Source organism: Triticum aestivum, chromosome 4B, assembly GCF_018294505.1.
Source record: "Triticum aestivum cultivar Chinese Spring chromosome 4B, IWGSC CS RefSeq v2.1, whole genome shotgun sequence".
NCBI lineage: Eukaryota > Viridiplantae > Streptophyta > Magnoliopsida > Poales > Poaceae > Triticum > Triticum aestivum.
Window position 1 is genome coordinate 13,407,092 of NC_057804.1, and position 27,630 is coordinate 13,434,721.

The 27,630-nt window shown below is 43.7% G+C and overlaps 2 protein-coding genes across 2 annotated transcripts; one reads left to right on the plus strand and one right to left on the minus strand.

Moving 5' to 3' along the window:
- The first annotated feature begins 18,533 nt into the window (after positions 1-18,533).
- On the plus strand, positions 18,534-23,100 carry LOC123090582 (TATA-box-binding protein 2). The gene is made up of 9 exons (XM_044511899.1): positions 18,534-18,855; positions 19,709-19,796; positions 20,539-20,610; positions 21,317-21,367; positions 21,448-21,492; positions 21,583-21,675; positions 21,778-21,879; positions 21,964-22,037; positions 22,602-23,100. Coding segments are annotated over exons 1-9 (603 nt in total). The 5' UTR covers positions 18,534-18,778; the 3' UTR covers positions 22,603-23,100.
- A 450-nt stretch (positions 23,101-23,550) lies between these two features.
- LOC123094209 (probable WRKY transcription factor 2) lies at positions 23,551-24,923 on the minus strand. The gene is made up of 3 exons (XM_044516267.1): positions 24,816-24,923; positions 24,219-24,383; positions 23,551-24,118 (listed from the first exon to the last, which is right to left on the minus strand). The coding sequence occupies exons 1-3, from the start codon at positions 24,824-24,826 to the stop codon at positions 23,899-23,901; spliced, it is 396 nt and encodes a 131-aa protein (XP_044372202.1). The 5' UTR covers positions 24,827-24,923; the 3' UTR covers positions 23,551-23,898.
- Positions 24,924-27,630: the final 2,707 nt, after the last annotated feature.

Below are 27,630 nucleotides of genomic sequence, written 5' to 3' on the forward strand. Positions count from 1 at the left end.
TTCCCCCTTCAAACCCTAGGCGCATGGGCCTATGTGGGGCTGGTGCCCTTGGCCCATTAGGCCAAGGCGCACCCCCTACAGCCCATGTGGCCCCCCGGGACAGGTGGACCCACCCGGTGGACCCCCGGGACCCTTCCGGTGGTCCCGGTACAATACCGATAACCCCGAAACTTGTCCCGATGCCCGAAACAGGACTTCCCATATATAAATCTTTACCTCCGGACCATTCCGGAACTCCTCGTGACGTCCGGGATCTCATCCGGGACTCCGAACAACATTCGGGTTACTGCATATACATATCCCTACAACCCTAGCGTAACTGAACCTTAAGTGTGTAGACCCTACGGGTTCGGGAGACAAGCAGACATGACCGAGACGACTCTCCGGTCAATAACCAACAGCGGGATCTGGATACCCATGTTGGCTCCCACATGCTCCACGATGATCTCATCGGATGAACCACGATGTCGAGGATTCTATCAACCCCGTACGCTATTCCCTTTGTCTATCGATATGTTACTTGCCCGAGATTCGATCGTCGGTATCCCAATACCTCGTTCAATCTCGTTACCGGCAAGTCACTTTACTCGTACCGTAATGCATGATCCCGTGACCAGACACTTGGTCACTCTGAGCTCATTATGATGATGCATTACCGAGTGGGCCCAGTGATACCTCTCCGTCATACGGAGTGACAAATCCCAGTCTTGATCCATGTCACCCAACAGACACTTTCGGAGATACCCGTAGTCTACCTTTATAGTCACCCAGTTACGTTGTGACGTTTGGCATACCCAAAGCACTCCTACGGTATCCGGGAGTTACACGATCTCATGGTCTAAGGAAAAGATACTTGACATTGGAAAACTCTAGCAAACGAACTATACGATCTTGTGCTATGTTTAGGATTGGGTCTTGTCCATCACATCATTCTCCTAATGATGTGATCTCGTTATCAATGACATCCAGTGTCCATAGTCAGGAAACCATGACTATCTATTGATCAACGAGCTAGTCAACTAGAGGCTCACTAGGGACATGTTGATGTCTGTTATTCACACATGTATTACGATTTCCGGATAACACAATTATAGCATGAATAAAGACAATTATCATGAACAAGGAAATATAATAATAATGCTTTTATTATTGCCTCTAGGGCATATTTCCAACAAGATTTACACATGCAAAACACTTAGGTTGACTTGACGAGCCTAGCATGTACAGACATGGCCTCGGAACACAAGAGACCGAAAGGTCAAACATGAGTCGTATAGAAGATACGATCAACATGAAGATGTTCACCGATGATGACTAGTCCGTCTCACGTGATGATCAGACACGACCTAGTTGACTCGGATCATGTATCACTTAGATGACTAGAGGGATGTCTATCTGAGTGGGAGTTCATTAAATAATTTGATTAGATGAACTTAATTATCATGAACTTAGTCTAAAACTTTTGCAAAATGTCTTGTAGATCAAATGGCCCACGCTCATGTCAACCTCAACTTCAACGCGTTCCTAGAGAAAACCAGGCTGAAAGACGATGGTAGCAACTATACGGACTGGGTCCGGAACCTGAGGATCATCCTCATAGCTGCCAAGAAAGCATATGTCCTAGAAGCACCGCTACGTGAAGAACCCGTCCCAGCGAACCAAGACGTTATGAGCGCTTGGCAGTCACGTGTTGATGATTACTCCCTCGTTCAGTGCGGCATATGCTTTACAGCTTAGAACCGGGGCTCCAAAAGCGTTTCGAGCAGCATGGAGCATATGAGATGTTCCAAGAGCTGAAAATGGTTTTCCAAGCTCATGTCCGGGTCGAGAGATATGAAGTCTCCGACAAGTTCTACAGTTGTAAGATGGAGGAAAATAGTTCTGTCAGTGAGCACATACTCAAAATGTCTGGGTTGCACAACTGCTTATCCCAGCTGGACATTAACCTCCCGGATGAGGCGGTCATTGACAGAATCCTTCAGTCGCTCCCACCTAGCTACAAGAGCTTTGTGATGAACTACAATATGCAGGGGATGGTGAAAAGCATTCCTGAGGTATTTTCAATGCTGAAATCAGCGGAGGTAGAAATCAAAAAGGAACATCAAGTTTTGATGGTCAATAAAACCACTAGTTTCAAGAAAGGCAAGGGTAAGAAGAACTTCAAGAAGGACGGCAAGGGAGTTGCCGCGCCCGGTAAGCCAGTTGCCGGGAAGAAGCCAAAGCACAGACCCAAACCTGAGATTGAGTGCTTTTATTGCAAGGGGAACGAACACTGGAAGCGAAACTGCCCCAAGTACTTAGCGGATAAGAAGGCCGGCAACACCAAAGGTATATGTGATATACATGGTATTGACGTGTACCTTACCAGTACTCGTAGTAGCTCCTGGGTATTTGATACCGATGCGGTTGCTCATATTTGTAACTCAAAATAGGAGCTGCGGAATAAGCGGAGACTGGCGAAGGACGAGGTGACGATGCACGTCGGGAATGGTTCCAAGGTCGATGTGATCGCCGTCGGCACGCTACCTCTACATTTACCTACGGGATTAGTTTTAAACCTTAATAATTATTATTTAGTGCCAGCTTTGAGCATGAACATTGTATCTGGATTTTGTTTAATACGAGATGGCTACTCATTTAAATCCGAGAATAATGGTTGTTCTATTTATATGAGAGATATGTTTTATGGTCATGCCCTGCTGGTCAATGGTTTATTCTTAATGAATCTCGAACGTGATGTTACATACATTCATAGTGTGAATACCAAAAGATATAAGATTGATAATGATAGTCCCACATATCTGTGGCACTGCCCGCCTTGGTCACATTGGTGTCAAACGCATGAAGAAGCTCCATGCAGATGGACTTTTGGAGTCTCTTGATTTTGAATCATTTGACACGTGTGAACCATGCCTCATGGGCAAAATGACCAAGACTCCGTTCTCCAGAACAATGGAGCGAGCAACCAACTTATTGGAAATTAGACATACTGATGTGTGTGGTCCAATGAGCGTTGAGGCTCACGGTGGCTATCGTTATGTTCTCACCCTCACTGATGACTGATACGTCTCCGTCGTATCTATAATTTTTGATTGTTCCATGCCAATATTATTCAACTTTCATATACTTTTGGCAACTTTTTATACTATTTTTGGGACTAACATATTGATCCAGTGCCCGGTGACAGTTCCTATTTGTTGCATGTTTTATGTTTCGCAGAAAACCCATATCAAACGGAGTCCAAACGGGATAAAAATGGACGGAGAATTATTTTGAAATATTTATGATTTTTGGGAAGTAAAATCAACGCGAAACGATGCCCGAGGGGGCCAGGAGATAGGGGGCACGCCCCAGGGAGGCAGGCGTGCCCTGGGCTCTCGTGGGCCACCCGTAGGGCGGTTGAGGCTCTACTTTTGCCGCGAGAAAGCTAATTTTACGAGAAAAATCTGGGCGAAAGATTCACCACAATCGGAGTTACGGATCTCCAGATATAAAGGAAACGGTGAAGGGACAGAATCAGGAAACGCAGAAACAGAGAGATAGATCCAATATCAGAGGGGCTCTCGCCCCTCCCAAGCCATGGAAGCCAAGGACCAGAGGGGAAACACTTCTCCCATCTAGGGAGGAGGTCAAGGAAGAAGAAGAAGAAGGGGCCCTCTCTCCCCCTTGCTTCCGGTGGCGCCGGAACGCTGCCGGGGGCCATCATCATCACCGTGATCTTCACCAACACCTTCGCCATCTTCACCAACATCTCCATCACCTTCCCCCATCTATATCTAGCGGTCCACTCTCCCGCATCCCGCTGTACCCTCTACTTGAACATGGTGCTTTATGCTTCATATTATTTTCCAATGATGTGTTGCCATCCTATGATGCCTGAGTAGATTTTTATTGTCCTATCGGTGATTGATGAATTGCTATGATTGGTTTGAGTTGCATGTTTTATTATTGGTGCTATCCTATGGTGCCCTCCGTGTCACGCAAGCATGAGGGGTTCCCGCTGTAGGGTTTGCAATATGTTTATGATTTGCTTATAGTGGGTTGCGTGAGTGACTGAAACACAAACCCGAGTAAGTAGGTTGTTTGTGTATGGGATAAAGGGGACTTGATACTTTAATGCTATGGTTGGGTTTTACCTTAATGAATCTTTAGTAGTTGCGGATGCTAGCTAGAGTTCCAATCATAAGTGCATATGATCCAAGAAGAGAAAGTATGTTAGCTTATGCCTCCCCCTCAAATAGAATTGCAATAGTGATTACCGGTCTAGTAACATAGTCAATTGCTTAGGGACAATTCCACAACTCCTACCACCACTTTTCCGCACTCGCTATATTTACTTTGTGCTTATTAAGGATTATATTGATGGGTTGCCTTTTACCATTGCACATGATGATTTTGATAGATATAATATGCATGTGCTTGCTGCTCCTACTTGCAATTATTATGAGAGAGGAACTAAATCTCTGCCTCTTTATGTTTCCAACACGATAGAATTGCAAGAATCTGCTTATACTATGCATTGGCCTTTACTTGGTGTGCATGAATTGTTCTTTTATGACATGCCGATGCATAGTAAGAGAGTTAGGCTTCGTCATTGCTTGATTTATGTTACTTTGTGCTCACTACTAAATTACAAATCATTGTTAATTAAAATTGGCTTTGATATACCTTAGGATCCGGGTGGATCCATTACTGAGCATTATATGCCTAGGTTAATGGCTTTAAAGAAAGCGCTGCCAGGGAGACAACCCGGAAGTTTTAGAGTCATTTATTTTTGTTGTGTGCTTTCATATAGTCTAAAAACAAAAAACAAAAAAAGAGGAACCCAAAACTTTTCAAAAAGGAAAGTGAAAGTGAGAGAGACAAGCATTGTTGAAGTGGGAGAGCTCCTTGAACTTTGTTCATGCTCACGGAAACATTGTGAATCTTAATTACAGAAACTTTTCATCCAAAATAATTATCCCCTTGTACAATTCCATTGTATTATAAAAATATTGTGCCAAGTTTTGCCTTTAGGATGTTTACAATGCTTGTTGGTTTGTACGGTGCAGGACAGAAACTTTGGCTGTAGTGCTCGATTTTACATTTTTTAACTGGAATGTCAAATGGTTCTGATTCCTTTTGCACTGTCTTGCTGTACAACTTGTTTATTTTTCCTAATTTTGGTAGAATTGTTGGGGTACCAGAAGTATGGTGAATGTTCAGATTGCTACAGACTGTTCTGTTTTTAACAGATTCTGTTTTTGATGCATAGTTTACTTGTTTTGATGAAACTATAAATTTATATTAGTTGATTAAGCCATGGAAAAGCTATATTACAGTAGACACAATGCAAAAACAAGATATGAATTGGTTTGCTACAGTACTTAGAGTGGTGATTTGCTATATTATACTAACGGATCTTACCGAGTTTTCTGTTGAAGTTTTGTGTGGATGAAGTGTCTAAGCGAGGATGTCTCGATATGTGGAAAGGGAAGATAGGCAAGAGCTCAAGCTTGGGGATTCCCAAGGCACCCCAAGTAAAAATTCAAGGAGACTCAAGCGTCTAAGCTTGGGGATGCCCCGGAAGGCATCCCCTCTTTCTTCAACAAGTATCGGTATGTTTTCGTATTCGTTTCGTTTATGCATTATGTGCAAGTCTTGGAGCGTCTTTTGCATTTAGTTTTCATTTTTCTTTTATGCACCATGCTGGTATGAGATAGTCCTTGGTTTATTTGTAGAATGCTCATTGCACTTCACTTAAATATTTTGAGTATGGCTTTATAGAATGCTTCATGTGCTTCACTTATATCATTTGAAGTTTGGGTTGCTTGTTTCTCTTCACATAGAAAACCACCATTTGTAAAATGCTCTTTTGCTTCACTTTTATTTGTTAGAGCGTGGGCATATCTTTTGTAGAAAGAATTAAACTCTCTTGCTTCATTTATATCTATTTAGAGAGATGACAGGAATTGGTCATTCACATGGTTAGTCATAAAATCCTACATAAACTTGTAGATCGTTGAATATGATATGTTTGATTCCTTGCAATAGTTTTGCGATATAAAGGTGGTGATATTAGAGTCATGCTAGTGGGTGGTTGTGGATTGTAGAGACACTTGTGTTGAGGTTTGCAAGTCCCATAGCATGCACGTATGGTAACCATTGTGTGACAAATTTGAAGCATGGGATGTTTCTTTGATTGTCTTCCTTATGAGTGGCGGTCGGAGACGAGCGATGGTCTTTTCCTACCAATCTATCCCCCTAGGGGCATGCGTAGTAGTACTTTGCTTCGAGGGCTAATAAACTTTTGCAATAAGTATATGAGTTCTTTATGACTAATGTGAGTCCCTGGATTATACGCACTTTTACCTTTCCATCATTGCTAGCCTCTTTGGTACCGTGCATTTCCCTTCCTCACCTCGAGAGTTGGTGCAAACTTTGCCGGTACATCCAAACCCCGTGATATGATACGCTCTATCACACATAAGCCTCATTATATCTTCCTCAAAACAGCCACCATACCTACCTATCATGGCATTTCCATAGCCATTCCGAGATATATTGCCATGCAACTTTCATCATCATCATATACATGACTTGAGCATTCATTGTCATATTGCTTTGCATGATCGTAAGATAGCTAGCATGATGTTTTCATGGCTTGTCTGTTTTTTGATGTCATTGCTATGCTAGATCATTGCACATCCCGGTACACCGCCGGAAGCATTCATATAGAGTCATATCTTTGTTCCAGTATCGAGTTGTAATATTGAGTTGTAAGTAAATAAAAGTGTGATTATCATCATTATAGAGCATTGCCCCATGAAAAAAAAGAAAAAAATAAAAAAAAGAAAAAAAAGGAAAGGCCAAAGAAGCCTAAATAAAAAAGGGGGCCAAAGAAGCCCACCGAAAAAAAGAAAAAGGAAAAAAAGGAAAAAAAAGAAAAGAAAAGGGGCAATGTTACTATCCTTTTTCCACACTTGTGCTTCAAAGTAGCACCATGTTCTTCATATAGATTGTCACCTATGTTGTCACTTTCATATACTAGTGGGAATTTTCATTATAGAACTTGGCTTGTATATTCCAACGATGGGCTTCCTCAAATGCCTTAGGTCTTCATGAGCAAGCAAGTTGGATGCACACCCACTTAGTTTTCAGTTTAGCTTTCATACACTTATAGCTCTAGTGCATCTGTTGCATGGCGATCCCTACTCCTCGCATTGACATCAATTGATGGGCATCTCCATAGCCCGTTGATTAGCCGCTCGATGTGAGACTTTCTCCCTTTTTGTCTTCTCCACATAACCTCCATCATTATATTCTATTCCACCTATAGTGCTATATCCATGGCTTGCGCTCATGTATTGTGTGAGGGTTGAAAAAGCTGAAGCGCGTTAAAAAGTATGAACCAATTGCTCGGCTTGTCATCGGGGTTGTGCATGATGGGGGCATTTTGTGTGACGAAAATGAAGCATGGCCAAACCATATGATTTCGTAGGGATAAGCTTGCTTTGGCCTTGTTGTTTTGAAAAAACATGATTGCTTTATTGGTACGCTCGAAGTATTATTGTTTTTTATGTCAAATGATAGACTATTGCTTTGAATCACTCGTGTCTTAATATAAATGCCATGATTAGACATATGATCAAAATTATGCTAGGTAGCATTCCACATCAAAAATTATCTTTTTTTATCATTTACCTACTCGACGACGAGCAGGAATTAAGCTTGGGAATGCTGATATGTCTCCATCGTATCTATAATTTTTTATTGTTCCATGCCAATATTATTCAACTTTCATATACTTTTGGCAACTTTCTATACTATTTTTGGGACTAACATATTGATCCAGTGCCCAGTACTAGTTCCTGTTTGTTGCATGTTTTATGTTTCGCAGAAAACCCATATCAAACGGAGTTCAAACGGGATAAAAACGGACGGAGAATTATTTTGGAATATTTATGATTTTTGGGAAGTAAAATCAACGCGAGACGACGCCCGAGGGGGCCAGGAGATAGGGGGGCGCCCCAAGGAGGCAGGCGTGCCCTGGGCTCTCGTGGGCCACCCGTAGGGCGGTTGAGGCTCTACTTTTGCCTCAAGAAAGCTAATTTTACGAGAAAAAACTGGGCGAAAGATTCACCCCAATCGGAGTTACAGATCTCCAGATATAAAGGAAACGGTGAAGGGACAGAATCAGGGAACGCAGAAACAGAGAGATAGATCCAATCTCGAAGGGGCTCTCGCCCCTCCCAAGCCATGGGAGCCAAGGACCAGAGGGGAAACCCTTCTCCCATCTAGGGAGGAGTTCAAGGAAGAAGAAGAAGAAGGTGCCCTCTCTCCCCCTTGCTTCCGGTGGCGCCGGAACGCTGTCGGGGGCCATCGTCATCACTGTGATCTTCACCAACACCTTCGCCATCTTCACCAACATCTCCATCACCTTCCCCCATCTATATCCAGCGGTCCACTCTCCCGCATCCCGCTGTACCCTCTACTTGAACATGGTGCTTTATGCTTCATATTATTGTCCTATCGATGATTGATGAATTTCTATGATTGGTTTGAGTTGCATGTTTTATTAGTGGTGCTATCCTATGGTGCCCTCCGTGTCGTGCAAGCATGAGGGATTCCCACTGTAGGTTTTGCAATATGTTTATGATTTGCTTATAGTGGGTTGCGTGAGTGACTGAAACACAAACCCGAGTAAGTAGGTTGTTTGCGTATGGGATAAAGGGGACTTGATACTTTAATGCTATGGTTGGGTTTTACCTTAATGAATCTTTAGTAGTTGCGGATGCTAGCTAGAGTTCCAATCATAAGTGCATATGATCCAAGAAGAGAAAGTATGTTAGCTTATGCCTCTCCCTTAAATAGAATTGCAATAGTGATTACCGGTCTAGTAACATAGTCAATTGCTTAGGGACAATTCCACAACTCCTACCACCACTTTTCCACACTCGCTATATTTACTTTCTTGCATCTTTATTTAAACAGCCCCTAGTTTATGTTTACGTGCTCTTTATTATCTTGCAAACCTATCCTATCACACCTACAAAGTACTTCTAGTTTCATACTTGTTCTAGGTAAAGCGAACGTCAAGCATGCGTAGAGTTGTATCCGTGGTCGATAGAACTTGAGGGAATATTTATTCTACCTTTAGCTCCTCGTTGGGTTCGACACTCTTACTTATCGAAAACTGTTGCGATCCCCTACACTTGTGGGTTATCAAGAATGACTTAAGTAGATATGGGTATGTCTACTTAATGAAACACAAGTCTGAGACCTTTGAAATGTTCAAGGAATTCAGAATGAGTTAGAGAATCAACATGACAGAAAAATAAAGTTCTTACGATCAGATCGTGGGGGAGAATATTTAAGTCATGAGTTTGGTACGCACTTAAGGAAATGTGGAATTATTTCACAACTCACGCCGCCTGGAACACCTCAGCGTAACGGTGTGTCCGAACATCGTAATCGCACTCTATTGGATATGGTGTGGTCTATGATGTCTCTTACTGATTTACCGCTATCATTTTGGGGATACGCTTTAGAGACAGCTACATTCACTTTAAATAGGGCACCGTCTAAATCCATTGAGACGACACCGTATGAATTATGGTTTCGAAAGAAACCTAAGCTGTCGTTTCTAAAAGTTTGGGGATGCGATGCTTATGTCAAGAAACTTCAACCTGACAAGCTCGAACCCAAGTCGGAAAAATGCGTCTTCATAGGATACCCTAAGGAAACCATTGGGTATACCTTCTACCTCAGATCCGAAGGCAAGATTTTCGTTGCCAAGAACGGGTCCTTTCTGGAGAAAGAGTTTCTCTCGAAATAAGTAAGTGGGAGGAAAGTGGAACTTGATGAAGTACTACCTCTTGAACCGGTAAGTAGCGCAGCTCAGGAAGATGTTCCTGTGGTGCCTGCACCGACTAGAGAGGAAGTTAATGATGATGATAAAGGTACTTCGGATCAAGTTACTACTGAACTTCATAGGTCCACAAGGACACGTTCCACACCAGAGTGGTATGGCAACCCTGTCCTGGAAATCATGTTGTTAGACAACGGTGAACCTTCGAACTATGAAGAAGCGATGGCGGGACCAGATTCCAACAAATGGCTTGAAGCCATGCAATCCGAGATAGGATCCATGTATGAAAACAAAGTATGGACTTTGACATACTTGCCCGATGATCGGCGAGCGATAGAAAATAAATGGATCTTTGAGAAGAAGACGGACGCGGATGGTAATGTTACCATCCATAAAGCTCGACTTGTCACTAAGGGTTATCGGCAAGTTCAAGGGGTTGACTATGATGAGACTTTCTCTCCCGTAGCGAAGCTGAAGTCCGTTCGAATCATGTTAGCAATTGTCGCATACTATGATTATGAGATATGGCAAATGGACGTCAAAACGGCATTCCTTAACGGCTATCTTAAGGAAGAATTGTATATGATGCAGCCGGAAGGTTTTGTCGATCCTAAGAATGCTAACAAGGTATGCAAGCTCCAGCGATCCATTTATGGGCTGGTGCAAGCATCTCGGAGTTGGAACATTCGCTTTGATGAAATGATCAAAGCGTTTGGGTTTATGTAGACTTATGGAGAAGCCTGCATTTATAAGAAAGTGAGTGGGAGCTCTGTAGCATTTCTCATATTATATGTGGATGGCATACTTTTGATGGGAAATGATATAGAACTTTTGGACAGCATAAAGGCCTACTTGAATAAGTGTTTTTCAATGAAGGACCTTGGAGAAGTTGCTTATATATTAGGCATCAAGATCTATAGAGATAGATCGAGACGCCTCATAGGTCTTTCACAAAGCACATGTGGGAGCCAACATGGGTATCTAGATCCCGCTGTTGGTTATTGGCCGGAGAGCTGTCTCGGTCATGTCTACGTGATTCCCGAACCCGTAGAGTATACACACTTAAGGTTCGATGACGCTAGGGTTATTAGGAAGACTTGTATGTGATTACCGAATATTGTTCGGAGTCCCGGATGAGATCCAGGACGTCACGAGGAGTTCCGGAATGGTTCGGAGGTGAAGATTTATATATGGGAAGTTGTCATACGGTCATCGGAAATGTTCGGGGGCATACCGGTATTGTACCGGGGCCACCGGAGGGGTTCCGGGGGTCCACCGGGAGGGGCCACCTCTCCCGGAGGGCCTCATGGGCTGTAGAGGGAAGGGAACCAGCCCTTGGAGGGCTGGGCGCCACCCCCCCTTCTGGGCCCATGCGCCTAGGGTTGGGGGGGAAACCCTAAAGGGGGCGCCCCCCTTGCTTGGGGAGCAAGCCCCTTCCCCTTGGCCGCCGCCCTCCCCTCTAGATCTCATCTAGAGGGGGTCGGCCCCCTTCCTCCTTCCCCTATAAATAGAGGGGTGAGGGGAGGGCTGCAACACCACATCTAAGGCGCAGCCCCTCCCCTCCCCAACACCTCTCCTCCTCCGCAAGAGCTTGGCGAAGCCCTGCCAGAGTACTGCCACTCCATCACCACCACGCCATCGTGCTGCTATTGGAGCCCTCTTCCTCAACCTCTCCCTCCTCCTTGCTGGATCAAGGCACAGGAGACGTCACCGGGCTGCACGTGTGTTGAACGCGGAGGTGCCGTTGTTCGGCGCTAATATCGGAATCCACCGCGATCTGAATCGCTTCGAGTATGACTCCCTCATCCGCGTTCTTGTAATGCTTCTGTCTCGCGATCTTCAAGGGTATGAAGATGCACTCCTCTCTCTCTCTCTCGTTGCTACTTGATCCATAGATTGATCTTGGTGATGCATAGAAAAATTTTATTTTCTGCAACGATCTCCAACAATTACATACCATTACAAACATGTCCCATCACATTTAGAATAGACCTCCATGTATCGCTCGAAGAGATAACTCGAGGCCTTGTTTGATAAGCTACTCAATTTAGCCCCTTTACATTGCAAGGGGGTAGGGTGAATGCCTTTCTAAACCTTCCACTTCTATGTGTTTATGTTGCTTCACTTGAATATCCATGTACTACAGGACATTATCCTCTTTCATGAGTGCAGTGCAAAGTCAACTCCTATTGTTCAACACAAAATGGAAGGGTTTGTTCCCGAGACCTCTCATTTTCAGATAGTGTAATGTGATTGAACATTCAACGTCCGATGATGGGAGGGTAGAGGAAGAGAGATCATCTTATTCAAAGCTAGCTAATATTGTGATTGAAGCAGACCGATGAGGTAGAGGGTGTTATATATCCCTGAGAGGGCTTCAATTGCTCGCATGAGGCTAGTGCTCCTCCCAGGGTGTATTTCTGGTGTGTTGAGTTATTTGGAATAACACTTCTCCATTACCACGTAAAGGGCTAAGAAATCATTCATCATTTCAAGTGGCAAACCTCATCGTCAAAGGATGTGTCATCATTGTTCAATTTTACGATATGAGACTAGGAAGGATCTAAAAAAACTAGCCACCTTTCATGGACATGCAATATCCGTTTATTATCCTCTTGTTAGAACTAATGTTATAATGTTCTAATATTATGCATTGGTTAAAACAACATTGACCAATTGATTCACTCGTTAGTGTGTGAAAAGCTTACACAAAAATTCATTGTTCCCTTGCATGCATTTTAAAGCACAGGCTAGCTAGATTGGATCAAAATACATTAGGGAAACACAAAGTGAGGACATAAATATATGTTGAATTGTAGCACACAGTTGAAAGAGGAGATGCACAGTACCTAATCAAATAGGAAAGATGATACTACTACCATTTAGTTTCACATAAATCTCAAGATAAAACACAAAACTTCTAAGATGCAATGGCAATATGTTGATGGACTGGACACCCTAACCTATTTGTAGCATTCACGTGAAACACAAGTTGGTGGGAGATTCAATTTTATGCAGAAAAGTAGTGTGGACAACATATACTTTATATATCTAATCGAGGTTACCACATAATACTAAAGGAGTTCATTAGGGGCATGAAGGAAGGAGGAAATTAAAAGAAAACTTGCAAGTAATAACATGTTGACTTATTCTCAATTTTGAACTACTCTTATTCAATATATTTTCTTTCATGTAAATCTATACGAACAACATTATTTGAAAAAGGGTCCCCATGCATGCCCACATGGTCGCTTTTCTCCACAGGACATAAAGGATAACGAAAATCTAGAACCAACCAAGGTAGACAACAAGTGTTGATATCCACACGCAAAGACATTGATTGAGAAAGATATGCAATTGTTTGATAACTTCATGATGCAAGGACCATTTTGATCAAGTCAATCCTAACTCAACATGCATGGTTGATAACATATGCATAGAAAAGTTCCTAGTAAGAATCAACAACAATCAACCAATGATGGTGTGTTTCTAGCATGTTGACTCATCTTGTACAACGCTACACCCCCCAAAATTAATGGATAGGAAATATTTCTTTATGTAATTCATATGATTTTATTCAGAAAACACGAATAATAGAATGTGGAGTCACAAATGGGACTCTGAAGAGTTATTAGTTGGTTGAGAAGAGCAAGAAAAGTAGTCATGATCTAAGCTACGTCAAGCAAAATCATGATGAAAGAATGGCAAACACAATCAAGAAAAAGATAATAGACTAGCATGGCCACGACAGTAGGAGACATCAACTAAGCTCTAACCAGCCGAATGGCGACAGGTCGTGCTCGTACGCGTGCGGATGTGCATGATCACAATCTATATGTCTTCTTTCTTCGTGTTTCGTTCTTTGGTTCTTGTTGGATCTAGTATAAGAATGTACTAGTGTAGGGACAACAAGTAGTTGCGAGATGTGTGACACATCATTTGGCCATGTGGTGGTACATGCCATGTAATGTTTACCATGTCTTACAGACCTTATAATGCTATAATTGATTGCACCCCACGATGCTTGTACTTAGAGCATTTATGACACTCGATTTGATATACCACAACTGGTATTATCATGGCACATAGCGTACGATATTTTTGAGTTGTTGTTTATTCTCAGTTCGTCTTCGGGGGTGCACCGAAATGAACATTATGAAAATTTCGAGTTGTTCTTGTCTTTTTGAAAATAGTGAAGGGCCGAAGCCTAAAAAGTAGGCATGAGAGCCTTTAGATCTTCATAAGTGTTTCATTTTGTACCGAGATGAGCACAAGATCCTAACTGAAACCGAAACGATAGAAAAAGTCCAAGTAGTCATTCTCCTGTTCTTGGTTTACTGATGTCAAAAGTTGTTTCATTTTTTTACATTTGCCTGTAGGTTTGCATTATTTTTTATTTTTCTAGTTTATGCAATCTTGGTATCCATTTAAGGATCATATATAAAAATTTCTCATAAAAACATCCAATGACTACATGTTTTTTTGAATTGTTTGGAATGCTTAGCGCAAACATGTCCCATCATATTTAGATTAGACCCCCATGTCTCCCTCGAAGAGTGACTTGGGGCCATGTTTGATAAGCTACTCATTTTAGCCCCTTTATATTGTAAAGGGGTTAAGGTGAATGCCCTTCCAATCCTTCCACTTATACCTGTTGGTGCCGCTTGACTTGAAGATTGATGCACTCCGGCAGATGGTCCTCCTATTTGTGAACGTAGTGCAAAGCCAACTCTTCTATTGTTCAAGGTATAATGGAATGGTTTGTTCCCGAGGCCTCTCATTTCCAGATAGTGTAATCTGCAATGTGATTGAATATTGAACATCCGATGGTGGGTGGGTAGAGGAAGAGGGAACATCTTATTCAAATCTAGCTAGTAGTGTGATTGAAGCAAACCGAGGAGGCAGAGGGGTGTTATATATCCATGAGAGGGGACGCTTCTTTTTCAAAGATAATAAATATTCAATGCCTTGGATGGAATCTTGATATGACATTACGAAACCCGCAAAACACGTGGAGTACCGAGAAGGGTTCATGTCGATCCAACAACACATAGCTATCACTAGGATAAGAAATGACACGTAGTTTGATGCCTATCATTTTTACAGAATATGTATGTAGTCATAAGCAGAGAAGAGACAGGCAAGATGACACGAGTTCTCAAGGCCCTCCCGCTCGCGTGCCACTGGCACCAGGGACATACCTAGAGTGAAAATAGCCTAGCATTCTTGTATAAACCACACACACATGCCTCACACAAATTTGGAGTGTCACAAAATTATTCTTTTTTTTAGCAAAACTATTCATATAGCACAAAATGTACTAACTATACTAGGTAGGAAAATAATTGTGACCGGCCACGGGAGGTCACCTCGGTCCCGGTATAAATACCCAAGCCGCCTGGCCCACCGGTCCCATATAAATACGTAGTGTGAAATTTGAATGTGGGTGGGTGGACACTTGATATGATAGTATGAAACCTACACGACACGTGGAGGATCCAGAAGACTTTATATCTATTCAATGACATATAGCTACAACTAGGACAAGAAATGACACCGTAGTTTGATGCCTATCATTTTGTACAAGATGTACGCAGTCATAGCCGCAAAGACGGACAAGATGACATGACGAGTTTTGAAGAACCTCTCACTCGCCTGCCGCTAGCGCCAGGGACATACCTAGAGTGAAAATAGCCTAGTATCCTTGCATGAACCACAAACACATAAACTCACACAAATTTGGCGTGTCACAATTCATATAACACAAAATGTAGTACCACATAGGAATATAAAAAAATTTGCTCATAAAAACATCCGGTTACTACATGCGACTACAAACGTCTCCCATCACATTTAGAATAGACCCCCCATGGTTCCCACGAAGAGATGAGTTAGTCCCATGTTTGATAAGATACTCCACCTAGCCCAGTCACATTGCAAGAGGATTTGGTGTCCACCCTCTGAAAGCTTGAACTTCTACGTGTAGGTGTTGTATGGCTTGAAGAGCCATGATTTGTAGCGCATTGTCGTATTTCTTCTCGGCATAGTGCAAAATCAACTCTTGTATTGTTCGACATGTAATGGCATGGTTTTTTTCCCGAGGCCTCTCATTTCCAGATAGTGTAATACAAATGAACAGTCAACACCCGATGATGGGAGGGTAGAAGAAGAGAGATCATCTTATTGAAAGCTAGCTAGTTGTGTGATTGAAGCAGACCGAGAAGGTAGAGGGTCCACGAGAGGAGATGCTTCTTTTCCAAAGACAATAAATACACAGTGCCGAATCTGAACATGGCTGGGTGGAATCTTGATATGATATTACGAAACCTGCACAACATCTGGAGTGTCGAGAAAACTTCATGTTGATTCAATGACAGGTAGCTACCACTGGAACAAGCAATGACACGTAGCTTGATACCTATCATTTTCTACAAGATGTACCTAGTCGTAAGCAGAGAAGAGACAAACAAGATGACACGACGAGTTTTCAAGGCCCTCCCGCTCGCCTGTCACTGGCACCAGTGACATACCTAATGTGAAAACAACCCAGTATCATTGTGTGAACCACACACCATGCCTTATACAAATTTGGAGTGTCACAAAACGACTATTTTCTTTTTTGGGAACAATTCACACGAAATGCACCGAGTACATACGAAAACAGTTATGACCGGCCATAGGGGGTCACCTCGCTCCCCATATAAATAGTCGTTTAGTCCTGTAATGTGATTACATGCTACTACAAACAGGGGCGGAGCCAGGATTTGGGTATAGGGGGGGCCAAGCAGATACATTTTTTTGCCGGGAGATATCTATATCTATATATATATTTCTATACTATTATAGTGTATCAGGTTTAAACTTTTGAATCACAAAACCGGGAAGCAATGTGAACCATCGATAGAAGCCATTGGAGAGTTCAATTCACTCGAATTCGCAGCTATAGTATCTGCTACAATGCAACGAAGATACTATAGTTTTCCAGAAAGATTGACAGGCTTGATGTTGGAAGAAAAGGTTTGACCCATCCTCACTGCATGGTTTCATGGTTTGCGTTTACAAACTTTTGACAATGTATTAGTAGTAATAATGTGGCGCTTCCACACAAAAAAAACATAGTTATAATTGTATTATTTTCATTCAGACTCTACAATTTTCAATATAATTGACAACGTTTTAATCACACACAAAAAGATCAATATATTCTGTTAAACAATATCAATGATATTTGTAATTTCGTTGGAAGAAAACTTAGTATCGCAGATCTCACAAACAAAAGAATTAAATTAAATTGAAAGAATATTTTTGACGCATATAAGATTGAACGGATAGAGATTAATCAGAATAGTGCTAACCTTTGGGTAGTGAGCGGGAGCCCAGGAGAATCGATGGTTGTAGCCTACAAGATTCTCCCTCGCAACACCGGTGTCGCCTGATTCAATCTGAATGGAATCCGATGGAGAGAACAGAGAAGGTTGGATCCCGCCGTCGCAGTATGGGCGGAGGCAAGCGGACGCCAAGGGCATGGAACAGCGGCGACTAATTTCACATAAATCCCACGTATACGCCAATCGGCTGCTGATTGTGGGCTTTTGACTTGGGCCTTTTCCCTTTTTCCAGTTCTCACGTTGAGAGATAGCCAGATAAGGGGGGCCGAGTACATGTGTACCTGTTTTTTTTTATCGCTAATTGATACTAGCTGTTCGATGTTCGGTCGATCGTTAGGGGGGGCCAGGCCCCTGCTCGCCCCCCTTGGCTCCGCCACTGACTACAAACATCTCCCATCACATTTAGAATAGACCCCCGTGTTTCCCCCGAAGAGATGAGTCGGGCCCATGTTTGATAAGCTACTCAGTGAAGCCCAGTCACATTGCAAGAGGGTATGGTGTCTGCCCTTTGAAAGCTTCAACTTCTACATTTATGTGTGGTGTGTCTTGGAGAGCCATGTTTTGCGGCGCATTGTCGCATTTCTTCTCAGCGTAGTGCAAGATCAACTCTTGTATTGCTTGACATGTAATGAGACGGTCTGTTCCCGAGGCCTCTCATTTCCAGTTAGTGTAATGTGATTGAACATTCGGCATGCGATGATGGGAGGGTAGAGGAAGAGAGATCATCTTATTCAAATCTAGCTAGTAGTGTGATTGTAGCAGACCAAGGAGCTAGAGGGTGTTATATATCCATGAGTGGGCATGCTTCTTTTACAAAGATAATGAATAAGTTGTGCCGAATCTGAACATGGTTGGGTGGAACCTTGATATGACATTATGAAACATGCACACCACATGAAGTACCGAGAAGGCTTCATGTCGATCCACCGACGACAGATAGCTACCACCAGGACAAGCAATGACACATAATCTGATGCCTATCATTTTCTACAAGACATACGTAGTTGTAGGCATGAAAGAGACGAACAAGAGGACACAACGAGTTTTCAAGGCCCTCCCGCTCGCCCGCCACTCTGCCACTGACGCCAGGGACATACCTAGAAAGTAAAAATAGCCTAGCATCCTTGTATAAACCACGCTCACATATGCCTCGCACAAATTTGGAGTGTCACAAAACGGCTATTTTCTTTTTGGAAACAATTCACACGAAATGCAACATAGGAAAACAATTATGACCGGCCATAGGGGGTCACCTCGCTCCCCGTATAAATCCCCAAGCCGCCCGGCCCACCGGCCACGCCCAACCACAACCACAAGCCCCCCACCGCCCGCCTCCTCCCCCGCACACACCACACCACACGCATCCCCAGATCCCCTCCCCTCCCCGCTCCCGGCTCCTCCTGCCTCCGATCTCTATAAAAGACCCCGAATTTCGAAATTTTCCGCCGACCTTTCCTGCCCGCGCGCCTCTTCCCGCCAAATTCCGGCCTCGGATCCGCTCGGATTCGACCGGGCGGAGTCTGGGGGCTCATCTGTCGCCATGGCGGAGGCGACGCTGGAGGGGAGCGAGCCGGTGGATCTGTCCAAGCACCCCTCCGGCATCATCCCCACACTCCAGTAAGTCCCCGATCCGCCCCGCCCCGTCCTGGGTCGCCGCAGGCGAGGGCACGGGGAGATCCCGCCCGTCGCCGGCGGCTCGTTGACCTGATTTGGCTTAGTAGATCCTTTGGGTGCGGACGGCGCCTGCCGGAGATGGGGCGGTAATTAGGCTAATCGGTTCGAGTAGTAGTAGTAATCACATACCAACCATACCAGAAAATATTAAATTGCCCCTTATGGTGAATTGCTGGGTGATGTAGGGCAGTACGAGGGGCGATAATTAGTCTAGCCGGTTTGAGTAATAGTAGTAATCACATGCATTTTTGCCCCGGATATTAGGATTTGGATCCGTCACAGCGAGGAAGAGACCCAAGGGCTTGCTCTGTCTCTGCCCCAACCAACAACCATGCCGAAATTTGTCCCTTCTTTGCACATATGGAATAGTTTCTTGGCCCTCACCCACTCGCTATGGAGTTTATCACCAGTCCTCGCCCAAACTTAGGATCTTGTGTGGTGTGGCGATGGAATTATCTCAACTGCTGGTGCGAGCTGAACAATTTTTCATTTGACATGGTCAAGAAAGCACAAGTCGTTTTTTCAGTCTTGCGTGCTAGCCAGCTTATACTTGTACTAGCCAGCGTGTGTGGAAATTTAATCCATGATTAGCATGGTGCACTTGCTTGTTGTTGTGCATTGGAAAGTGTGTTGTGCCTGTGGCGTTGTCTTTATGTTGTTGGATTGCCATGTTATGTTTCAGCGCTAGGAATTGTAGTTTTCTAGATGATGTTGTGTTTTGCTTATGACCTTTCTTTTGCCATTTCTATTGAGAAAATTGAGTTCATTGTTTGTGTATCCTCTTATCTTGTGGCAGGAATATCGTGTCAACAGTCAATTTGGACTGTAAGTTAGACCTCAAAGCAATAGCTCTGCAAGCACGTAACGCGGAATATAATCCAAAGGTATGACGACGATTGGCCAGTGTGTTCTTGTGGCCATGTTTTCACTTATAAGTTTTTTTTTACTTGCGTGCATCCCTGTTTTCTAAGGTTATTTGTGCTACCACATAACACATATATAAAGCTAACGTTCCCAGATGTAATTCAAAGTTGCACCTGCAGTACATGCTTTTCTGGTTGATTTTTTTTTTTGAAATGCCAAAAAGCTATGATTTCTTTTGCACATGTACTTTGTGTTGCATGTAAATTTTTCTGGAAGAAAGACAAGTTTTGTGCCCCTGGTTTAAAAAACAATTTTATATCTAAATAGTTGTTTTTGTAAGGCACAATTTTTTATTTTTTTTGCCCAGGGCGCAAAACTGTTCTTTTCTCCATGATTCTAGTTTGATAGGGTAATGCTAATGGAAGATAGTAAAGATGCACCCCACAACAGCTTGTAATGTAAATAAGAACTCATTTTCCCTACAAATAAGAAATGCCAAATGATACTTAGTGCTGCAGTTACCAGATAAACCTTGACTGTAGTGGGAGTACGTTGAATTGAATGTAATAATGTCTTAAGCTTAATGTACGCTATTGAGTTTGCTATCCAATAATGCATCGGTGAAAGAGTAGTATACACAAAGTATGCATATTAGCAACTTGATTATCTGCGTATTTTCTGGTGATACGTCCTGTTTTATGTCACTTAGCTGTTCCGTTCCATGTCTAATGCTTTTGTTTGTTTACTCTTCACTTCATACAGCGTTTTGCTGCAGTTATCATGAGAATAAGAGAACCAAAAACTACAGCACTGATATTTGCGTCAGGTAAAATGGTATGGTCCAACTTCACTTAAGCACTTAAGCTAGTACATGTTCTTGACTATTAGAATGCCTATTTTCATGAGCTGCTGTTGCACACTTGCACTGCCACCGGTTAGACTTGTTTTATTTAGTTTTTCAATCGCCACATGTACCACATTAATAAACTCATACCTAATTTGTACTCCCTCTGTAAACTAATATAAGAGCATTTAGATAACTAAAATAGTGATCTAAATGCTCTTATATTAGTTTACGGAGGGAGTACTCTTTTATAAATGTGCAAGTTAAAATTTGCATGCACAAGAAATTATGTTCTTATTTTTGGAGATAACTAATTACTCTGTTCCACTAATGGAATGAGCAGTTACCCGTAGCTTAATTTCATTGCAGTCAAGCATCATCAATATCTCTTGTTTATCTGTAATAGATGAACCCTAAAATAATGTACTCCAGTACCTGTGAAAGGATAATTTGCAATGAAAGATGACTTTGAATGTTATCTGGATCGAAATCTTTATTCAAATAAGCTTTCTTGGTTGTCATCACTGATCTTATGGCAATTTGGCTGGAAAAAAGATATTTATTTTTGAAGAAAGGAACTTTTGTTCTTTCTTATATTGATTGAAAAGTGTATAGGTTTCAGAGAATATCACCATGTATACAACAACTAGCCGTCCATGTCCATGTTTACTTATGTTAACACAAGTCCTGTTGCAGGTATGTACTGGAGCAAAGAGCGAACAGCAGTCCAAGCTTGCAGCAAGAAAGGTATGCCATTGTTTGCTTCGATTATTTGGTCTATGCTGGCTGAGAGGTTTCTGAAGTCTAACACACAATGTTGTTCCCAGTATGCTCGTATTATTCAGAAACTTGGCTTTCCAGCTAAATTCAAGGTAACTAACTATTCCAGGCATGCATAGAGTACACCTGCGCTCTGACCAGTTTCATCTCGTGAGACAGTCCTAACATTTGTGCTATATCAGGACTTCAAAATTCAGAATATCGTTGGCTCTTGTGATGTCAAATTTCCAATTAGACTGGAGGGCCTTGCATATTCTCATGGTGCTTTCTCAAGTGTAAGTCGAATGATTCTATGTTTGTTTGAGAACATCTGCATGTTGCTGTTATTCTCGAGTGTAAGTTGAATGTTGTTTCCTTTGATGTTTTTAATTTTACAGTATGAGCCAGAACTTTTTCCTGGTCTAATCTATCGAATGAAGCAACCGAAGATTGTTCTTCTGATTTTTGTTTCAGGCAAGATTGTCTTGACGGGGGCAAAGGTAGTAGTCTTTTACTGTACATATACTTCCATTGGCTATTCTTTTTAGTACATCTGAAAGACGCTAAAACTATTGCCTTTCCAGGTGAGAGAAGAGACATACACCGCCTTTGAAAACATATATCCTGTACTCACAGAGTTCAGAAAAGTTCAGCAATGGTATGCACTATTATTGATAATGTTATGTTTGCCGTGAGCTAGAAACCTAGTAAAATAAGGAGATCTCTTGTTCAGTTGTTGTAGTTTGAGCATTTTGGTGGATGGTTGCACTTGGTATGTGCATGTGCGATATGGTAGCGGGGAACATTTTTCTAGTGTAGAGCAACTGTACATTGTGCAAATTCTTGAATGTTATGGTTGTAGTTGGTCATTTAATCTGTCCTTGTGGAGCAGCGCGCTCGCTCATGCTTTTCCGTGGAGTTTTTACATTTTGTTGAATGGAGGCTGATGAGAACGTTGTTTCATCTTAGGGAAAGTTGATTCTCCAGTGCCTTAATCTCTCTACTTAGGTGTCATTGCCGTGGCTTAGATTTCTCTATACGCAAACGATGTACTAATAATAATACTGTCTGGTTTTGATTGATTTATGGCCATGCGTCCTTTCTTTTCCCTGCAGAAGATGTTGGGTAGTAGTAATAATACAATTTGCCTTTTTTAGATTTGGATCGAGACATTTGTATACAAGAATAAAACTGATTGTTTCTTGCTTGTCTTCGTTTGCAGATTAACTTACCGAACTCACATCTACAAGGTCCCCTGAGATTTTGCCATCTTGTGAGACGTGGCTGCTAATTTCAACTGTACATATAGTGTGGGGGAGGAGCCCATAGCATGTGTTGTAATTTGATGCGGGCTTTGATGTGCCGGGATAGGGTGAGATGCCCATGTTGTGGATGGATGCTCGAGGCGTCGTATCCGTTTGGTCTCTTGATTGATGACGATAACAGGTCCGCTGCATGATAGAAGAGTCGGTCGACAAAAAGGGTCGTTCATTCTGAGTAGAGTTTATGTCTGAGCTGCATAGAAGACAGCTTGTGTGTGAGTCTTCTGAGAGTACTTCCAGCGAACTGCACTGCACGGTGTAAGTTTCCATGCTGTTGGTACAGTGATGAGAAGGCTGGTGTTGACAGACAATGTCATGTTGGGCAAATCTGTATGTGCCTACTGCTGAACCTATGTATGTAGAGTAGTAACTATATTTGTCATTTTTTCTGTTGTGTAAGTACTCCCTGAGATGCTCCAACTTGCATTATAATGAACAGCGAAAACCCAAAGATGCATTTCTCTTTTCCGTGTTCGCTAATACGCACGCCTGGTATTTCTTTTGCACCTCGTCGGCTGAATGGACCCTGTGCAGCGGCGCTTTTCTCTTGGCCGTTCGATTCTGATCACACGTGCCAGGAAAAAAGTGGCTCAAACAGATTTTTCAGATCGATTCAAGAGTTCAACGGCGATGACTGGCTTTGTGGCGCACGTGCACGAATGCTTCTTGGCTGTCATCGACAAGGCTTCGGCATGAGAGGAGCTACAAAGGGGCGTTCTGCTGGCGGCAGTGGACCTCGATGTAATTTATGTTGGGTTATTTTGTACTTCTAATGAATTTTTTTAGTAGTCGGCTGTGGTGTCTGGTGCAAGAAGGCTTTTGAAGAGTCAACCCAGCGACCCGATCCACTTGTACATTTTGGCATTTAGCGTGACAGCCTCAGGTGTTACTGCTAGTTAATGCTGGTGCACTCGCGGCCTCAGGTACCAGAGTTGAACTAATCGTACATACATACATACATACAGGAAACAAACGGAGCTACGTACGTAGGAGTACTACTAGTCGTAGCAGTGCGACCGCTCAACCAGCTAGCTAGTGCACCTGTTGTAATCACGTTGACCGCAGATAATCTGCCACCTACACCGTCGACAACGCTGCACCGGCGGCGCCCCGGCACCGCCACCGCCGGCCATTCAACAGCTACCACACGTCCTCCTGATGGCGCCACCGGCCGGCGGCGCCCGTCGCGTCGTCTGGTCACCGCGTCTGCGGCGTGGGAGCCGCGCCGCCGAAGTACTGGGTGCTGAGATCGTACCGGTTGGCGGCGCCGTCCTGGCCGCCGCCGCCGCCGTTGGATGACGACGGGGAGCCGTGCAGGTGCGCGCCGTCGTAGACGACGCGGACGCTGGGGTCGCCCGGCTGCCACTCCACCTTCTTCTTGGCGCCGCACCGCCTGTCGCGGCACCGGAAGTAGCTCCTGCACGCACAATGCGCCGCGCCGCCGGCGGCGCCCTTCGTTAACCAAGGTGTTGGCCGGCCGGCAGATCGACATGCATCGTTTACTTCCGTCTACGCACCTGATTTTCTGGATGTTCTTGATGAACTTCTGGCCGTACTTCTTCCACTGGTACCCGTCCTCCGGCATCACCAGCGGCTGAACGCCGGCTGCCTCCGCCCAAGCTGCCTGCTGCTGCTGCTCCTCCTCGTCGCCATGATGACCCCTCTCACCTCCTCCGCTCCCTCTGCAAACCAATACATAGAAATACAACTCATGGATACATAAATGAACGAGCACTTGCACTTAATCTGACTAAGAAAACAGGGGCATGCATGGATCTAGCTACTAGCTGAAAAAAAAAACTCGATCGAGACAATCAGATTCAGAGCACGCACAAGGATTTGGAGGATGAACGAATGATTCCTACGAAAGGGACGCTTCTTTTGTTTTGCTCGGCGGCCGGCTTGGTGAATGAGTAGTATATATCTCATGTGGATATGTTTGGAGAAACCGTAAACGATCGACCACGACAACAGATTAATCAGGTTAGTCATATGTATGCATATGCTAATTAAGTTGCTAATCGTAAAACCAAAATTGTTTAGCCAAAAATCAAACACAAATTAAGGAGGGGGGGGGGGGGGGGGGGGGGGGGGGGAGGTGAGGGGCGTCATACGTTGTGGCCATGGCGGAAACCGACGAGGCTAGCGGGTCACCTGAGTGCTTCCATGCTCTTGTTGTTGCTAACTAGCTAGCTACATGAACGGATGGGGGGCATTGGTGCTGTGAGCTTCGGCTAGTTGCAGAAGAGAGTGTGTATATATACACGAGAGAGGGGGGGGGGGGGGGGGGGGGGGGGGTTGAGGGATCGGAGTCTTAGCTACTAGTGGAAGAGAAGCTCTTGGGTATCAATCAAGGTTATTTTTTGTTCAAATGGAAGCTTCAACGATGCAACGTCCGCGTGTTAACGTCGTCGAGACGAAGAAAACTTTTGGTAACGCTGTGCCCTACCCTAGCTACCCAGCTGATTCAGCACAATTAGCTAGCGTGATGCTGTGCACGTACTATTCAAGTGCGCTACTAGCTAGTGATTATATACAGCTTAGTGAAATCAATCAAGGTCAAGTTTTTTTTTTGTTATTGCCTATTCGAAATCGCCAGCGTCTGATCAAGTTTAATTTTCAATAATTTTCTAAAAAATAGAAAAGAATCACTTCATAAGCAGTGAACACAAAGTACATACACACGCGCACGCACGCAGTCAACAAAAAAAAAATTGGTTGCAGGCTTGCAGCACTTGAAAAATCTTGATGTGGCCTCGCTATCAACGGGTCTACTTCGCTTGCAAGGAGTTCAAAAAAAATAATTTACCCATAAGAATTGATCCAGAAACACATAGATAATGCTGCATCCATTGAACCAGGCATGGCAACTAAAAAGAAATTGGCAAGTGATGACACTGCGTGATGTGATCCGCTCACATAAAATATGTAGGGACTCGTGGATGCATGGCAATCGGCATGCAAATTCACCCACGGATCACATGGAGGATTGATTCACTGCCGTGACGGCGGCTTTAGTTCCGTTAGCGCACGCCCCTACTCATCAGCGGCCTGACGTCGGCCGCGGTGCGTCACGTCAGGGAACCTTTCCTGGCCATGCATGCATGGCGCGCGCGCTCGCTCGCTACTTCCAAGAAGCTGCCTCGGCGATCAGTTGGGCCGATTAGTTTGGAGTTATTTGATGCTGGCGCTGGATCCAACGGGCTTCGCTTCACCTTCGATGTTGCCCACATGGAGCTTCCTTCCTCTTGTCTTGGTAAAAATCTTCTGTGTGTGGATGGTGAAAACAAACTGTTATTGGTTACTACGTCCTTTTCGGTTTATTAGGCTCCTGTGTGTATCCCTAGCTACATAAACAATTTGATCAGTATAATACTACTCACTCCGTCCACTTTTATAAGTCGTTTCAGACAAGTAAAATTATGCTGTTTTGCACACTGTCTGAAACATCTATACAAAGCCTTATAAAAGTGAACAGAGGCAGTACCATTTACATATTATAAAAATAATATCATTAAAAAGTTAAATGTCCTGGTTTTTAATGGTAGTAGTATAACTTTTGTGGATACACAATTTGTGTTGCATTAGGTGACCATAAACGAGCAGACATCTTCCACCTCTCCAAGATCTCCGGAAACCCTAGCTATCATGCAATTATTAGCACAATCAGTACAGCTCAGATCTAGATACTCTGTCTAGATTGTCTACCCCCAACTCGATGAGTTGACTGCCGGCTCGCTGAGTACATCTTGCACACCATCATCGTAAGTTCGTAAGCCACTTGTGATATAGTCACATACAAGCAGGAGCATGATTTTGTTACTCATATAGGGAGGGTCGAGCCTTGGTAAAACTGGTGTCGCGTGTTTATCTGATAACCTGAGGTGACTACGTCTCTTTGTCCCACTGTTCCAAGTTAATTGAGATTGTAGATTAGTCTTAAGTCAAACTTCCTTTTAAGTTTGACCAACATATATACACAACATTAAACATATGTATATTATGAAAATATTTTCTATAAGAATTCAGTGAAACTAGAGAAATTCTGGTGGCGCCAAATCAAGATCGGTCTACAGCAAGTTAAATGCCTGCCATATGGATGAATCGGTCGATCATCTGTCCATCATTGACCTTCCCTTCATGGAAACTTTTCTTCTTGTAGCTCTTAACACATGGGTGATAAAGTGATACTCCTATGCAACGTACGTGTTGCTTTTCTTTGGCTCTCAATCTTTTTCTTTTTGACGGTGCTACGGCGGGCTTACGCTGGCCTGAACCATTTTCATTATCATAAGAGGGACTGAGATACAACACAACGGCTACAGGAAGTAGCACCCAACACACACAAGAAGGAATAAGAAACAACAGAGAAGAACCAGAAACAAGCTATGACAATTAGCCAACACGAAGAACTTAGCACCCAACACCAAATTAGCTACATGCAGCACTAGTAGCCATGTTTTCTTCCATTCCATGCACGGAGAGTCGTCGTCTCCTTGATCGTGCTGCGGTGCTGCCCCCGGCCCCTGCCGACGGCGGCCGGCCGGCTCGCTCGGAGCGAAGCTAGCAAGCCCCGTTTCCTCGTTGCTGCCCTGCCGCGCGCTTTTCTGCAGAGTCGAGGACGACGGAGGGAAACCGCCGAGAAAAATCCGCCGAGCCCGGTCGTCGGGGTCGTCGAGCAGAGGTGTCGGCTTCTGCATGCTGCCTCCCCGCGGGCCGGCGACGCCACATAACGCCAGTGCCGCGGCCAGAGTGACAACAAGGTGGCTGGGATAGATGCCGGCAACATGGTGTGCGACAGTTGATTGAGTTTTGATTCTTCAACGCATGCAAGACCGACGGCGAGAGTATCCGCGCGGCTAGGTAAGGTAGGGTTGCCAGTCGCCGTGTCCCTGTCGTGCTACCGCCTGCCGGGCATGCCGACCTCCA

What these genes read in the sequence shown, in the direction of transcription:
- LOC123090582 (XM_044511899.1), top strand. Translation starts at nt 18,779, where the DNA reads ATGGCGGAGGCGACGCTGGAGGGGAGCGAGCCGGTGGATCTGTCCAAG. An exon ending in GGCATCATCCCCACACTCCA is followed by an intron (nt 18,856 to 19,708) that starts GTAAGTCCCCGA and finishes ATCTTGTGGCAG; the next exon opens with GAATATCGTGTCAACAGTCA. An exon ending in ACGCGGAATATAATCCAAAG is followed by an intron (nt 19,797 to 20,538) that starts GTATGACGACGA and finishes CACTTCATACAG; the next exon opens with CGTTTTGCTGCAGTTATCAT.
- LOC123094209 (XM_044516267.1), bottom strand. An exon ending in AAGAACATCCAGAAAATCAG is followed by an intron (nt 24,119 to 24,218) that starts GTGCGTAGACGG and finishes TTGTGCGTGCAG; the next exon opens with GAGCTACTTCCGGTGCCGCG.